The 15,762-nt window shown below is 45.0% G+C and overlaps 1 protein-coding gene across 1 annotated transcript in view; it reads right to left on the bottom strand.

The window, feature by feature from the left end:
- Nucleotides 1-1,850: 1,850 nt before the first annotated feature.
- CHRNA4 (cholinergic receptor nicotinic alpha 4 subunit) overlaps nt 1,851-15,762 on the bottom strand; it is a 29,682-nt gene continuing 15,770 nt past the window's right edge. The window contains exons 4-5 of the mRNA XM_019510106.1: nt 11,963-13,343; nt 1,851-3,050 (exon numbers count right to left, since the gene is read on the bottom strand). Coding sequence (XP_019365651.1) covers nt 2,925-3,050; nt 11,963-13,343 — 1,507 coding nt within the window. The 3' untranslated portion in view covers nt 1,851-2,924. The remainder of the gene's footprint in view (nt 3,051-11,962; nt 13,344-15,762) is intronic.

Below are 15,762 nucleotides of genomic sequence, written 5' to 3'. Positions count from 1 at the left end.
GCACATAGAACAGCTTACACGCGAGTTATTAACAGGGCGATTTGCTGGTGGAAGATATGAAGCAGGGCTCATCCTAGATCCTGTCTTCGTCTCTTTCTTTGAGAACTGCAAAAAAAAAAAAATTCATCTTTTTTGTGACCTGAAAGTCGTAAGAAGGGCGTGAGCTGTGCAGCCTCTGAATGCAGCTATCCAAGGGAAAGCCTTCTCCCCACCACACTATATAGAGTCAATTAGAAAAGTAGGAGCAGGGAGAAAATGTTGATACTGCAACCCTAACTTGAAAGGAGGTCCTAGCCTTTCAGTGAAGCAGAAATCCCAAGGGGAACTAGATGCCGGATGACACACATTTTTATGTCTTTTTAGGTCACTTTAGATCTTGGGGTATAGCATGATCCATTAAGTGCTCAGGAGCCTGGAGAGAGGGAGACATTTTTCAAAGCAAAACATGTTCTCTCCACCTTTTCAGAACGACTATTCTGACGACTCCCTAGCAAAGAACTGGATGCCAGCTGCAATCTGCCATGCGAACGCATTGACATTTTCTTATTTCAGTCCCATCCAACAGAAGTCAAGAGAGAGAAGCAAAAGCAAGGGATTGGAAAGACTTTATTTCACGCCGTTTTAGGAAGTTTCATCACTGTATTTCTTTTTATCCAGAAAGATTTGGCTCAGAGTCCTCGGGAACGCTGCACAGGGGTCACCAGCACCAACCGCTTCCCCGCCTCCTGTCCACCTCCCCACTTCTGTACAGAAAGCATTGGCATGGGCTGCGTGCTCATGCAAGCAAGGGAGGGATGCAATGGGCTTGGGCTGGCGTAGTTCAGGCAGGGGCGGTGAGACATGAAACCTGCCATTGGGTAGCAAGACTGAACATCCCTGGCTAGTAATCTAACCCTTCAAGAGGCAGGGCTGCCAATGCTGGTGCACTGATCATGTGGATACATGAGGATGATAATTAGGCCACCGATGCCTTTTCCAGTAGGATGCGAGCCAAGCGTAGGACCCAAATCTTCACAGTGGAAACATAATGCATTAACACATGTAATGCATCTGTAACGAGTCCACCTTATGAAGCATCTCTGCTGTCCCAAATTATCCTCCCTTTGCTGCTCCTTCCTTCCGTCCAAAACACAAAGCTAATTAGGCAAAACCCTGCGCCAATGAAAGTTAGCATCATGCCTCATTAACGCTGCCTTTGGGAGACGGGCCTGATCCTTCTGACAGGGTGATAACACCACTGGCCAACCTCTCTCCCTGATCATCTGCAATACTGATTGGATTCAGAAGCGTCTGTAGCTGGAACAGACTTGACAAAAAAATAAAATAAAAACCAAGCTTCCTCAAATATTGACAGACATGCTAGATGCCATAGAATATAACTTCTTCTCACCCCTCTCTCATTGCTATTCACCTATAAGCACTGCTTTTAAAGGTAAATAATCTACTGAGGCTTGGAGTTGTGGAGCTTGCCAGCACGTTCTGGAGAAGTATTTTCTGGAATTTCAACTTGAACTTCCCATTTGAATTTTTGCAAGCCCGTTGGGTGCGAGCCCTAAACGTTCAGCAAGGTTTCCTCAAGTCTTGGGGGTTATAAAAACAAACTGCACGTAGACAGGAATCTTAATACACAGGCTGTATAATCACCTGTCTATTTGCAAATGCAGTTGCTGCCTAAGTATAACTGGGTGGACACTTGCAGCTATACACAGGCAAGGTTTCCAGAAGGGACTAATGCTCTCTAAAGGCAGCTGCTTTGATGGGGGCTGATTTTCATAGATTTCATAGACATTAGGGCTGGAAGGGACCTCGGAAGATCATCGAGTCCAGCCCCCTGCCCAAAGGAAGGCAATTTTTCGGAAGGTGGGTGCTTTTGGACAATTGGTCTCACCTGAAATGGAGACATCCAGAGCTACTAATGTCTTCTGAGAAGTTTGGCTAGATGCCTGCTGGTCTTACTTTGGATGACGAGCTGCATGTCCCAAAAAGGGAGCTGGGGCATCTAATTCTGGTGTCTTCTTTTTAAACAGTTTGGGCCCTTATGTATAACTGCAAGATTTTTAAACCTGCATCTCTGTTTTCCTTTCATGCCATGCATTGCACAGACAGGCTGCGCCTCATCGTTCTTTGCTATATGGCCAAAGCCCTTGGCCCCTTGAAGAAAATGAACACAACCAAAAGCTAATTTGGATGGATAGCCATGCACTGGGAACCAACCCTGAAGACCGTGTTCAATTTGTATGTGGTCCTTACTCAGGTAAAACTCCCACTTCCAAAGTTTTGTATGAGTAAAGATGTCCAGACTAAGGCCTTACCATTTAATGCAGCTGTTTCTGCAACAGCTGTTGGGAGCCGCACAGGGCGAGTGCCAGTGTGGGCTCTGAGAAGGTTGGGTGGGTGCAGCGCAGACCCTGCATGCCTTGCAACCTGGCCAGCTGTGTCTACACCTTGACTGTCAGAGCATCTCCTGGACAGGAATCCCAAATCTGACCCTTTCTTTATAAAAGGACCGTCACAAGGACATACCATCCTGAATGACTTCAGGTTTAGAGGTGACCTTGCTCTTTGAGGACACACGGGCGCCTCCCTCGAGTCAAGTGAAATTAATTTGGCTGGTCTGTCTACAACGCCACCATCTGCACTGCTTTCAGGACCCGTGCCCATGTCCTTCCTTTGTTAGATATACGTCAATGAATGCCACCATGCTATGTATACACATTAATAACAGTTTCCCCCAGAAAGAAGATGCAGAAGATGAGAATGGCTTGGCAAATGATGCAACCGTAGAAGGTGTTCCCAGAGCTCTCGGGAACGATTCATGCGCAGACACACGGTAAATTATTCGGGGAGACCTGTCTCCTGCTCCGTCTCCTTCCAGGTGGCCGAAAACCCTCCGAATGGGGCAAACTTTGTTCTTGCCAAAGCTATTAGATCATGCCTGCTAGCCAAGGTGGAAGGAAGAGACCGACAGTTCCCAGCAAGCAAACGATGATGAACATCCAGAGGAAGATTCTGTCGATGACCATGGCGACGTACTTCCAGTCCTCCTTCACCTGGAAATGCGGAGATGAGAGGAGCAATTAGGGCAGCTACAGCGAAAGGCCAGTGCACTCATCATGCAAAGTCAGGGGTTTCTCCTATTAAAGATGCTGAAGTAGCAGTGCGGATATGCTGAATTTGCAACCAAGCAAGCCCATCAAATAACTCACTGTGCAAATAACTAATCAGGTATATGCAATAGCCAATTTTCCATGAGCGTGGGTATGTGTAAGTTGGGCAGAGGTTCAAGCTGGAGGAAAAGGCGTTCCTTTCTGCCCTGCTTAAATAGCTGAAATGGACTTAACACCAAGTCCATCTGGGGAAGGGATTTTTCTGCTATTGCTGAGTCAGAAGTGCAAATGAGCTAGAAAAGAAGAGAAATGATTTCACTGCCTCCCCCTCACACCCCTTGCATCTTGTGCTGGGAGGATTTTTCCTAGGACCTTTCTCCTTGGAAGACCAAAAGGTTTTCTGTCCCACTGAGCTGGAGTTAGTCATTACAGATGATCTTTTTTTTTTTTTTTTGAATAACAAACTGCATGCACAGGAAAACCTTTAAAAAACAAGGGCAAAAAACCCCTGCACTGCAGTCATTAATTTCTTTCCCAGGAAGCAGTAGGAGAAGACAGTGAAGTCTTAATTTATATGGATGTTCCCATTACAATTACCTATAATGTACTGCATGGTGGTTAATACACTAACCACTGCCCAGGGCTCCGGGTTGAAATGTAGCAATTCGTCTTGTTGTTTGCTGGGGATTTATTAGACGGTAGCATAGCTGAAGGGTTCAGCAATTAATAACAGTAATATGTAATATTCCTGCAGGGGCTTTCATCCATAAATCTCCCTCAACCCCTTATAAAGCACATTAAGTACTATTATCTGCCCTTTATAGATGGAGAAACTGAGGTAGAGAGAGGTCGGTTATCTGTTGAAGGAAAAGCAGCAAGTCGCTGGCAGCATTAGGTAGAGACTCAAACTCCCATTACCCTCCCCGGCCACTGTGCTTAAACTCTGAAGAGTTAAAATGACACTATAATATTTCTTATTTTTATTTTTTTTAATGGGAGCAGAGTTGAGACCGTGTTGGGTGTGTTGCTGGTGCTAGCCAGGGCCCCGTGTCCTGGAAGCTGTATCATAGGCATCTTGGTGATGCCCCACAGGAGACAGGAGATGCCTCTTTGGTTAACTTCAAAGTCTTTACAACCTCATAGTCTGTGCTGCAAAATACCTGTCACTTTAACCACAGGGAATAATCAATAAGCATCCATTGTACATTGTGCCATTTTAAAACATTTACTCTTTGGAGAGTAGCTGAGGTCATTTCTTAGTACAAGGTAGGCAACGAGTAGTTTTGCAAAGGCCCTTAAATACAGTTGCTTGCTTTTATGGGCTTCCTGGATTTACTGAAAATGCTCTTAAGCATGTCAAAGTGAAAGGAAGTTCTCTAAGTGTCAATGAAATAGCTATTTCCGTCTCAAATAATGGAGTGGGTTTTTGCAGGTTTTAGTGGCATCATAAACAATGTTCCAGGCATCAGCTAATACAATATTATGATCTGTCATATAGTCAAACAAATCAGCTGCCATGAATAAAATCCAGTCACCTTACAAACCTGCCTCTTTCCTTCCTTCATTATTAATGGATGCATAACAGAGGTTTGTCTTCTCATAAATCACACAAGTTTGCAGAGAAATTATGACTTGCTGCTGGCAGATGGCAATTCTAGCTTCTGTGCAACGTGTTGTTGTATTTTGTAGGGCTAGTGGGTTATACATCGCGTAGAAGTTTTCTGCATTTAGCTCTTGTTTTGGCTTGCAATCTATTTTTATGAATTAATGGTAAATCTTCAACTCTATGTGTCATTGACAAAGATCACTGAATAGTTCATACAAATCAGCTTCTGGTGTAATGCATTCGCTCTATTACTTTGATTATTTACTAATCCTATAGCTTGCTCTAATTATGTAAGTCATCTGATATTGTGCCTGTTCCCTAAATGGAAAGGTGAATGTTTTAAATAGGAAAATAAGAAATGCCAAGCTCTGATGAAGGAATAACACCCTTTCCCCATGCATTGTTCCTAATGCTGCGGTTCATGAAACTTCAGCGACTTGGCACTAATAGTGTAACGCACACTATTACCTTGTATCCACCCTGCTTGTACTTTCATATATCCTTGATCCCTGGAAAGTGATAATAAATTCTGTGAAGGGAAGCTGGTAATTTGATTCTACAGTCATCTTGGACTTCTTTTCCTTTTCAAAGACATTTAACTGTGCTGAATCTAAAGTGCCAAATGCAGAAATCATATCCCTGCTTTCTTCATCTTAATTTAGTTAAACCAATGGGTGCCTAATTTTCTTTATCTTCATTCTCCAGGAGTCACCTTGAATTAATATCAACTATTCTATGAATTAGCTCAGTGGTGCAATTAAAATCCTAGGGTAATAGTCCTGTGACTGAATTTAATTCAAAGAGGAAAAACAAATATTTCAGTACCATGAGAGTAAATATTTTTAACTCAGTCCACACATTATACAGGCCAGTTATAACATCAGAGCAGAACTGTGAGCATCTGCATTGACATTGAGAAGGGCACACTATCAAGAGGAGGTGGGACCTGGATACAGACGGGGTACCCCCTGCAACGAGCTGTATCCATTGCATCTAACAGATGGCAACTCAGACATTTGCATTCCCAAATGTACACAATGGACTGCACTTGGCTACCCACTTCAGGGGAAAGACTTGCTGAAATGATGCACTGGCAATACGTAAGGAAGGGTGGCTGCAGAAATGACATACTGGTGACACGTAAGGAAAGTGAATGCAGCAGTAATAGGTTAAGGGCTACAATTGAATTGGGTGAGACTGTTGATGCTTGCAGCTAAATATAACCCTTTCTACTTGTCACTTGAGATGGGTGGGTCAAAATATGGTATAAGTGATATACCACAAGGAATACTTGCAAAGTCCAAAGTATTTGCACTTGATCCAGCGAATACTTATGCGACAGAGCCATTCTAGTCACCTCTCTGGCACTGCCTGGATGATTTAAGTCAAACGTGCGTATCAACAATTTGTTGCATTTAGGCCAGTGTCCTCAAGACCTGGCAGAATTGAGCCCTTTGTGCTCAGAGATAGCTGTGGGGGGGGAGGATATAATGCTTATTTCTTGCTCAGATTTCCTATTCAGAATCAAAGACAAGCAACTAGGGCTTGATCCTGAATCTCATGAGCAATCTGGGGAAGGGACAGTCTCTTTGGTCTGTATTTGTACACCACCAAGTATGCAGGGTCGTAATATGGGACTGGGGTTCGTTCCTAGGCTCTATGGAAATACAGCTAAGTTGAAACAACTCATGAGAAATCTCCTGCAATTGGTCGGGATGAGCCCTCTAATTTAAAGTAGGCAATTTATTCGGTGATTTCCACCTTTCCCCACCCCCTTTATCAACTGGAAAAGAGCAGGTCACGCTGTCCTCTGCCTTCTTCACCACTGCTGAGAGCAATTCTGAGCTGTTTGCCGGCTTGCGAGTGTCACAGTTTGACATTCAGCGTTCGTGTTGGCTGCCATAGCTAAATAAGTTTGGAAATGTCATTTCTGTTTCAGGATGTTTGCAGCCAAATATTACCGACTGTGAATTTTGCAGTCAGGTGCACAACTGGAAATCCACATTCAGCAAATATTTCAGCTTTTGCGGCAAAAGGACTTTTTGCAACTCTTTATGCTCGGCAGGCTTAGGTGCTTGCTTATTCCAGGGAAGGACACATGAAGAGGGTTTTGAGCAGCTCTACTGAACTTTCCCTTCAAGTTTGACTATATTTGCAGAATACTTCGCTCTTCTTGACAATGACCCTTCCAGTTTGCAAGAATATCGCTTGCAAGAATATCACTAAGTGGATATTATTCAGTGTCAGAGACAGAGCACAGAAGGGAGATGGTTGAATCCAGGAGAGGAGTTGGAAAAAAGAACAGAAAAGGGAGGTATTTTTGTCTTTCCTGCCAGCTTCAACTCCTCTTCATATCACCCTCTTTGTAGTAATTTGTGCAGAGTACAATTTGCAGAGATTGTCACCAGCAGCTGGGCTACAGATGTCAGCACCGGACATTTGAAGTTTTGATCCGTGTTCTGATAAGTTGTTAAGAGGCAACCTCCAAGGTTGTCCAAAGGAAAGGATTGAGGGGCTGTGAACAAGCCAGATCTCCCCATCTGGAGTCTCCAAATACACGGGCCCTTTAAAACAGCCCTATGCTCTCTCCTTGCCGACCTTAATGTAAGGACTGGTGTGAGGTGCTGACGTACTCCAGGGATTGAAAGCTGGCAGACCAGTTCTTTAGGGGCCGTAATCAGTGGCAAAGTTTAGAGCAGTCCCAAAGGTATATATTATACCTTGTTATAAATAAAACTGGTGGTAGGGAGGGCTGGTGGAGGGGGAGGGGATTCTACATCCCTTCCCTACCAAATGATTTTATTTTAAAATAGCATCAAATATTGCACACATCTTTGAATTTGCTTTCCCTGATTAATCCAGCAAATGTGTTCCCTGGCAGGAAGGCTGGCCCAAGCCGTGAATTTTAAGCAGCCATTGCATAATATAAGGCAGAAAGTAAATATCCAGCTTCTACCTGCTCTACAACTGGGCAGAAAATCTAAGAGGCAAAGTCATGCCATCCAGGAACAGAAACAAGTAGCATGGGACCTCTGAGTCGCATTGGAACAGCTCAGATTTAGGACGTGGGATGGCTACAAGGAGGGAATGAGAAGAAAAGCTGCAGGGCAATGAACTACATCAAGCAATGATTTAGCAAACAACTCTACATAAGCAATGCATTTGAGGAAAGGAAATCGGTCTGCATACGACTGAAACCTGATTCAGCCAAGGGGGGCTGACTACAGAAGTGTGTGTACATTGCTACTGACTTCAGGGGGGATCCTTCTGGCACTTCTGTTTAGTCCTGATTCAATTACCCTGCTGGATCACGGCTAATGGGAATAGAAAAAGGTGTCGGATGTGTTCGACTGTTTCTGGTTACAGTTTATTTCCCCATTTCTTCCCTTTCTGTTCCTGCCCAAGTGCAGGGGGGCTGGACCCAATGATCTGTAAGGTCCCTTCCAGCCCTAACAACTATGAAACGATGCAGCTTTAACAAATGAATATCCATTGAGTTGGAGAGAAAAGAAATGGCAAAGATCTGAAGTTAGGGAAAATAGGATGGAGCATTTCAAAGTCCATACTGTGCAATCTAACTTATCTTTTCCTAAGAATACGAGCTGCACTGGTATTCTCAGCCAGCTAAAAGATGTGAGCGCAGATGCTCTGTGTCCTACCATTTCTTATTGTACTATTCACAGGACAATTTGTATCGCACCATAATGCTGGCCTCTAGCACACTTCAAACACCAGTTCTGGAAAAAGAAGCAAAATGCAAATAGTGCAAAGCTACCAGCACTGAGCTGGGGTGCAAATTAATTACCAGCAAAACCTTCCTTTGCACAGAAGAAACAACACAACCCCCAAGCCAAGGTACAGATACAGTCACCAGTAACTGCACTGCCAGACCCTTATGTGGGACTGGAAAAGGCAGCATGGCTCCTGTCTGGCTTGCCTGAGCTATGCAATTTGTCTTGCTTATCAAAGTCCGCAAGCAATCTCTGATGGCATTTCTAGTATACAGTGGAAGTATCCAATTTTCTCTAATTTCTCCACGTGAACTCCTGCGCCTTATACACAGATTTTTTTTTTGTAATGCACTACTTTTGTAACATGCGACTGCTCCTGGGTTTCCCTGTCTTCTTTCTAATTAAGCACTTAATTAAATGAGGTATTTTCTTTTCTTTTAACAACATGACCCCTGTGGCAACAATACTTAACAGTAATAAAAGTCAGGAACTTCCAGAGAAACTCTGGCTCCATTACTACACACACACGTACTAAGTAGCAGCAACAGTGCTTCCTCTCTCAAGTTGTAGACAGGTTCAGAGTAACTGGTGACATTATTTTTATATATATATATATATATATATATTTGTGGTGGGAAGGGAAAGGGGATTTGTGCTCCATTAAATACGTCAATGCGTGACTCTTCATTCTGACTTCAGATGACAGCCAACTTTGAAATATCAGGAATTTTCCATGGGTTTCTCCCTTGTTAGCTTCGGTTCACATTATACCATTGCCTTTGTTTCACAGAATGGATCACGCCTGCTTCCACTCCTGGATTCAGAAGAAATGCAACCCCACAAAACCTGCTGGGGAGGGCACAAAATCAGTGCAGAGAGCTTAGCTATTCCACCCAACAAAGACATTGAGCCCCAGGGCTGCTTTACTGCTTTTTTTTTTCTCTATTTTCTAAGGAAATTGCAATGCTCTCTATGGTGTTAGATGCTGATGAAACCATCTTGTTTATTTAGCAATCAAATAAAACAATTTAATATTATAGATGTTTCCTTCTTTCCCCAATGAAAGATGAAGCCGCAGGGATCCCCAGGGTAATATTTTTTTTGCAATTTGCTTTTCAGTTCTCTCACTGGATTTTTCTTGCAACTAAACCTACGGACTGATGCGGTAAGCCCTTCATTTACAGGATGCCAAACCCCCCTCTTTCCCATACAGAGAAATCTGTGATGTAGGTAATTGTCCCCTGAAGATACATAAAATGTTTCACAAGGAAAAAGTATCTGATGATATTGGATAACACTCAACAGTTTGTTACAAGCACTATCAACATTGCAAATGAGAGCATATAAATATTACAAGGAATGCAATATAAGCGTTTGCTTTGTAGATATCAACACGCTTATTATTAGGAGATTTGTAGCACATGGAAGGTATCATTGCTCTGATGAAGAAGGAAAATATGATTTCTTTTTTAAGAAAAAAATATCTATTGACTTCCAGGTGTTTCTTCTGATTTACACTGTTAAAATGAGACCAGAATTTAGTTCTTAGGGTCTCGGGTCAATGTGTGAGGGCTTTTGAGAAGGATGGTCTCTTGGTCAGGGCACTTGGTCCCAGTCTCTGCTCTGTTACAGAGCAGTGTGACTTAATGCATTTCACTTAGTCCCTCTACGCCTCAATTTTCCATCTAAAAAATGGCAATACTAGCCTTCCCCTGCCTTCACAGGGGTGTTCATATAAATATATGAAAGTTTTTGGGGAGCTGGGATATTCTGGTAAACGAGCATGTGAAAATAGATGGCAGCCTGGATTTATGGTGGCGATGCTTAGGTTTGCTACTCATGTGTTCATGTGCTGCTCAGCACAGTACAAGACACACATGCAAAAAAAGTGCTCATACCCGAGGGACAGACAGCCCATAAGGGTGAACGGCAGCGATGCTACAAAAGTACCATGCACTGCAGATATCCACAAAGGCATGCAGCCTCAAGACTAACTTTGCTACAGCAGCCCAACTCCAGGAGCTTTTTCTGCCTGTGGGTGAATTTCTGCATTTCTGGTCCAGCAGGTATTTATCAAGTCATCTCCAAACTTTCCATCAGGTGTTGCCATAATTACCGATGACATCCCATTGCTGGAAGAACAGCAATAGGTGGCAGTGAATGCTGCACTCAGGCATGTGGAAGGGGGCTACTAATGGCCCACATTTGGGCAAGATCAGGGAGAGATTCCTACCACCTGTGCTGTTCCAGTCCTGGGCTTACCTGGGGTGGTATTTGTTCATCTTCTCTAACAACCTCTTGCATCAAGAGTATGCAACCTATCACAGCCCTCTTCTCTGTTGGTCTGAGCCAGGATGTGAACTTCTGTCTGCAGCAGCAAAAACGTCCAGTTTGATCCCCCAGTCTTGCCTATTTGCCCCTTTGTAAAGTAGGTATAGATGGCTACTCTACTATTGATGCACCACACAGTAGATGCCTGCTCTACAGTGTGAATACCTACCCATCGGCATAAAACCGGTAGTACCCAAATCAGGCCTCGGAGCAGTAAACCTACCCTAACCCCACGGCATGAAAGGCTGCATCAATAAACCATGCAGGAGCTTTGCTTTGCCAGACTCAATAACCCAAGTCAATACTTAATAGAAAGTAGGGAGTGATAATTCCCAGCCTGTCAGAGGCTTATCTGTAAAGCAAAATTCAGTTAAGTTCCCAATAAATGATTGCTTTTAGTTCTCTTTCTGCGTTTTATCTGATGTTTGCAGTGTACAGGCTTTCCACTCCCAGATAATAGCTTTAAGGATGGGTTATTGTGTTTGGCAGCACTCAGGGCCCAATCCTGGGCGGTACTGAGTACTCTTAGCTTCCCCTACCGTTAATGGGATTTACAGCATCCAGCTTCTCACAGGAGTTGTTTAGCACTTGGCGTGACCACAGGTCAGGGCGGAAGAGCTCAGGGAAGCCTGCTCAGTTTTGATTTGCTTTCAGTGAGTGCAGTTTGCTCTCTTGTTATAAGACTGTGTCCTGGTCTTTTATTTGTAGGCAACTGCAGTGTGCTAAACTTAGAAACAACGGTGTTCAACAAGATGCAGAGCCAGGAGATGGGCACCGTGAATTACAAAGCTAGCAAAGCTGGGCCTGTTAAAACTACATTGTGGCTGCCAAGGTTAAAAAGAGCAACGGGAGATTCGGTTCTCAACAACAGCGTGACGATACGCTACGGTCTTCTCCGACACGGATAACTCCAGCGGCAGCACAGCCCTGGGGCCAAGCTGAAACCCAATTCAGCAAGCTGCTGAGTTCCCACTGACTGGACCCCGTGCCCTGTTTTAACTAGACCTGGTTGAAATAGTTCAAACTCTGAAATTGTTTAACTCACATTTTGAGTGGAGACTCCCATTAAAATTCAGAAAAAGAGAGCGGAGAAGGTTTTCCCCTCCTTTTCCTGGTTGCTTTTACGTGAGGTTTTGTAACCCCTCTTTACGAAGCATGACGGGCATGGGCTGGGTCATTATACTTACTGAGAAATCTGCATCTTCTGCTCTCAAGTGGTCTGCGATATAGTGGACCCCCTCCACCGCCAGCTTCAGGGCAGGGGACATCAGCAGAAGGGGCTGCTCTTTGGTGCTGTGAGCTTTGGTGCCTTGCCCTGAAGTGCCAGCGGCTTCCTTCTTTTTGCACTTGCACTTGCAGGGAGAGGGCTTGCGTGGGGACCGGTCTTCATTCAGGCGGCAACGTTGAGAGGCCGGAGAGCCGCTGGACTGGCCGTTGGTCTGGGACGACGACTCCTGCAGGTAGCAATACTGGATGCTCCTGGATCTACACCGGATGCTCCCTTCCTCATCTTTATTGGGGCTGTACATCTGCTGAACGCTTAATGACCTGCTTTTGGCGATGGAGGAAGATTGCGTGTCGCTCAGGGGGTGGCTGGGGGGCTGCGGGGAAGAGCAGCTCACCTGCACCGGGTCCTGGGGCAGCACAGAGTACTGGCCTGAAGGTGACTTGCAGACCGATGGGGGCTTGGTTGGCTCCTCGAGATGGGCACGGAGGGAGGATGTGGGGGATTGCTCATTGCTCTGAGGGCTGGTTGAAGAGGAGGTCACAAAGTTGGGCTCTGCTTCGGTCTCGGACCAAATTCTTGGAGCGTTGGCTATTTTGTGCATGGACTCGATGAGCTTCTTGCAATTGTCCTTCACTGCCGAGGGCCGCTTCATGAAGAGGAGGCGCGGGACCACGTCGAGGAAGATCCTTCTCACCCAATCTGGCATGGTGTGGGTGCGTGGTGAGCGGTGGTGCACGTTCAGTACGAAGACAGTGATGATGATGGACAAGGTGACAAATATCATGGTGAAGAGCAGATACTCTCCGATCAGGGGAATGACCAGGGAGGTGGAGGGGATGATCTCGGTGATGAGCAGCAGAAAGACAGTCAGCGACAGCAGCACGGAAATGCAAAGCGTGATCTTCTCACCACACTCCGAAGGCAAGTAGAAGACCAAGACGGTCAAGCAGGAGATGAGGAGGCAAGGGATGATCAGATTGATGGTGTAGAACAAAGGCAGCCTCCTGATAATAAAGGAGTAGGTTATATCAGGATAGATCTCTGTGCAGCACTCGTATTTCTTGATGTTGTAGTTGCCCACGGCATTAATGATGACCCATTCCCCACTCTCCCAGTAGTCCAGCTGGTCCACGTGACTGTGCATGCTCACTAAGTCTATCTTGGCTTTGTCATAGGTCCAGGAGCCGAACTTCATGGTGCAGTTTTGCTGGTCAAAGGGAAAGAAGGTGACATCAATGCTGCAGGAGCTTTTGTAGATGGCAGGAGGTGTCCATTTGATTCTGCCATCGTAAAACAGGTGGGCTTTGGTCAGGTGAGTGACAGCAAAGTCCCCATCCGCACTGAGGGGAAAATGAATTGAAGGAGGAGGGAAAAAAAAAAAACAAAGAATCAGAATCCATTCATCCTTTTTGAATCCGTTCACAAACCTTGCAAAATGTGGCTCACGCTTGCAAAATGCCATTCGCAATTTGCACACTTGTGCGCACAAAAGTGCATGCATTCTGAACCCCTCATTTGCATGTGCATTCCTGTGTGTGTGTGCACACCGAGTGACTGTGCAGCTGTGCAGACAAGTGAGCCAGACTGTGCAGGTCATTTTGAAAATATTGGTTGTTGGCAGGATACCGAGATCACTTTACCTTTGAGCAGGGGGCCAACTTCCGAGGCAGCCCTTTTAACCGCACACATCCACACGACAAGCCCTTTTAGGACACGCAGTAAAGAGAACTTTTACACTGAATACGCATTGTGGTGATAGGCAGGTGAGTTGTAACTACCTGGCAGGTTCCTCCTTTTGGGGGAAGCTGCTGCGACCTGAGCTCTTGCTAAAAGTGTAGATATAATTACCAGACAACTTCCAATGAATGATGTCAAAGGCACTTTTCTTTTTTTTCCATGGGCACCAGCACACAAACAAGCTACACTGTGCATGAAAATTGGGCAAATGTACTCAGAGTGGATTAAGAAACCTCTTTGCATGCACAAATGTTCAATTTGCAAGTGCCAACCTAAGCAGGCAAAAACAGCAGGCCTCACCTTGCACAAATTAGGCCCTTAGGTTCAGAACTGGTGTCAGAGGTTTGGTTTTACTTCTCCTCCAAAAGACCAGACTTCCAGCAGCCCAGTGTCTCCTAATACAGGTGAAGCATGGGTTCAGTACAGACACAGGGAAGGGCACAACCTTTTTCATTGGTACCAACATGTCTTGCTGTACCTAGGTGCTCCCTGAAGGTCTTCCATCAAATTACTTGGCCAGTTTGGAGTTTGCTTTGCTATAGAGCAGTGGTAGTATCATGCTGTCAAACATCCTGGCTGTAGGCTATGCCAGATTAATTGTGAGTTGCTATAAATAAAGCACTCCAGAGTAATCTTCTAGTCGGTTGCCGGGAAAACTAGTGAGAACATCCTACTAATAATGAGAGAAACTTGACTCTGGATCCTCCAGCCACTGAGCTCTGCAAGTTTTGTAAAACCTCCCCTGCTCTCTTAACATAGGCACCTGTGTTCCTGGACTTGGATCAGCAGGCTTTTCACCAACGACCTGAAACAAACTTGGCTTTTGTCACTTTAGTTTGTATATAGACTTAAAAGCCAGCAATTAGTTTCTAAGCAACAAAGGGAAATCCACCTTCATTACAAAATGAAGCTGATTGGCAAAATAGACACTTCTCATATCAAGGTAACATTGGGGCTGCGTTGCGTCCCTGCATAATTTGTGGAAATGTGATACTACTGCTTTAGTGCATTTCTGTCAACAGTCGATTCCCTGCAGAGCGGGATGTGAACCACTGCAAAGTTCAGATCTGGCCTCATGCCCAAAGTTTGCCTCCCAGGTGGTTTGCATCTGTGAATTTGGTCTGGGAACATCTCTACTAATAACGCAAAGAGTTTGCAATGATCTAGTTTAGGGTATTGATCATGCCTACAATAAGTTGCAGGCCTGATCAATTATATTCATGTAATGATTGCTCTATTAGTACCTGGGCCCAGGGAATTCCATTAAGATTTGCGGCTGGTTTACCAAAAATCATAGAAAATGAGGGTTGAAGGGACCACAGGAGGTCACATCTAGTGCAACCCCCTGCTCCAAGCAGGACCTGCCCCAACTACATCATCCCAGCCAAGGCTTTGTCTACCTGGGTCTTAAACACTTCCAAGGATGTAGATCCCAGCACCTCTCTGGGGAACCTGTTCCAGTGTTTTTCTACCTTGCTAGTGAGAGAGTTTCTCCTAATGTCTAACCTAAAATCGTCTTGCTGCAACTTGAGCCCATTGCTCCTTGCCCTGTCATCTGTCCCCACTGAGACCAGCCCAGCTCCATCCTCTTTGCAGCCCCCCTGCAGGGAGCTGAAGGCTGCTATCAAATCCCTCCTTGGTCTTCTCTTCTCCACACTAAACAAGCCCAGTTCCCTCAGCCTCTCCTCACCAGTCACGTGCCCCAGCCCACAAACCATTTTCACTGCCCTCCGCTGGACTCTCCAATTTGTCCACCTCCTTTCTGTACTGGGGGCCCCAAAACTGGACACAGGACTTCAGACGTGGCCTCCCCAGTGCTGAATAGAGTAAGAAAATATTCTTACATCCTGGGCAACTCAACAAATCAGCAACCCCTACAATTCACCACTCCATGAAAGCAAGATCTTCCTTTCATGTATGCAGTTTACCACATTTGTGTAAAGCTAGTCAACAGATCTTGACCTGAAAATACAAAAAAAAATTGTGGATTTCTCTAATTTAGCTGTTCCTGTCACGCTTCTT

This window comes from Gavialis gangeticus, unplaced genomic scaffold (assembly GCF_001723915.1).
Source record: "Gavialis gangeticus isolate Ggan-Ray unplaced genomic scaffold, GavGan_comp1, whole genome shotgun sequence".
Lineage (NCBI taxonomy): Eukaryota > Metazoa > Chordata > Crocodylia > Gavialidae > Gavialis > Gavialis gangeticus.
This window is presented reverse-complemented; position numbering and strand designations above follow the sequence as displayed.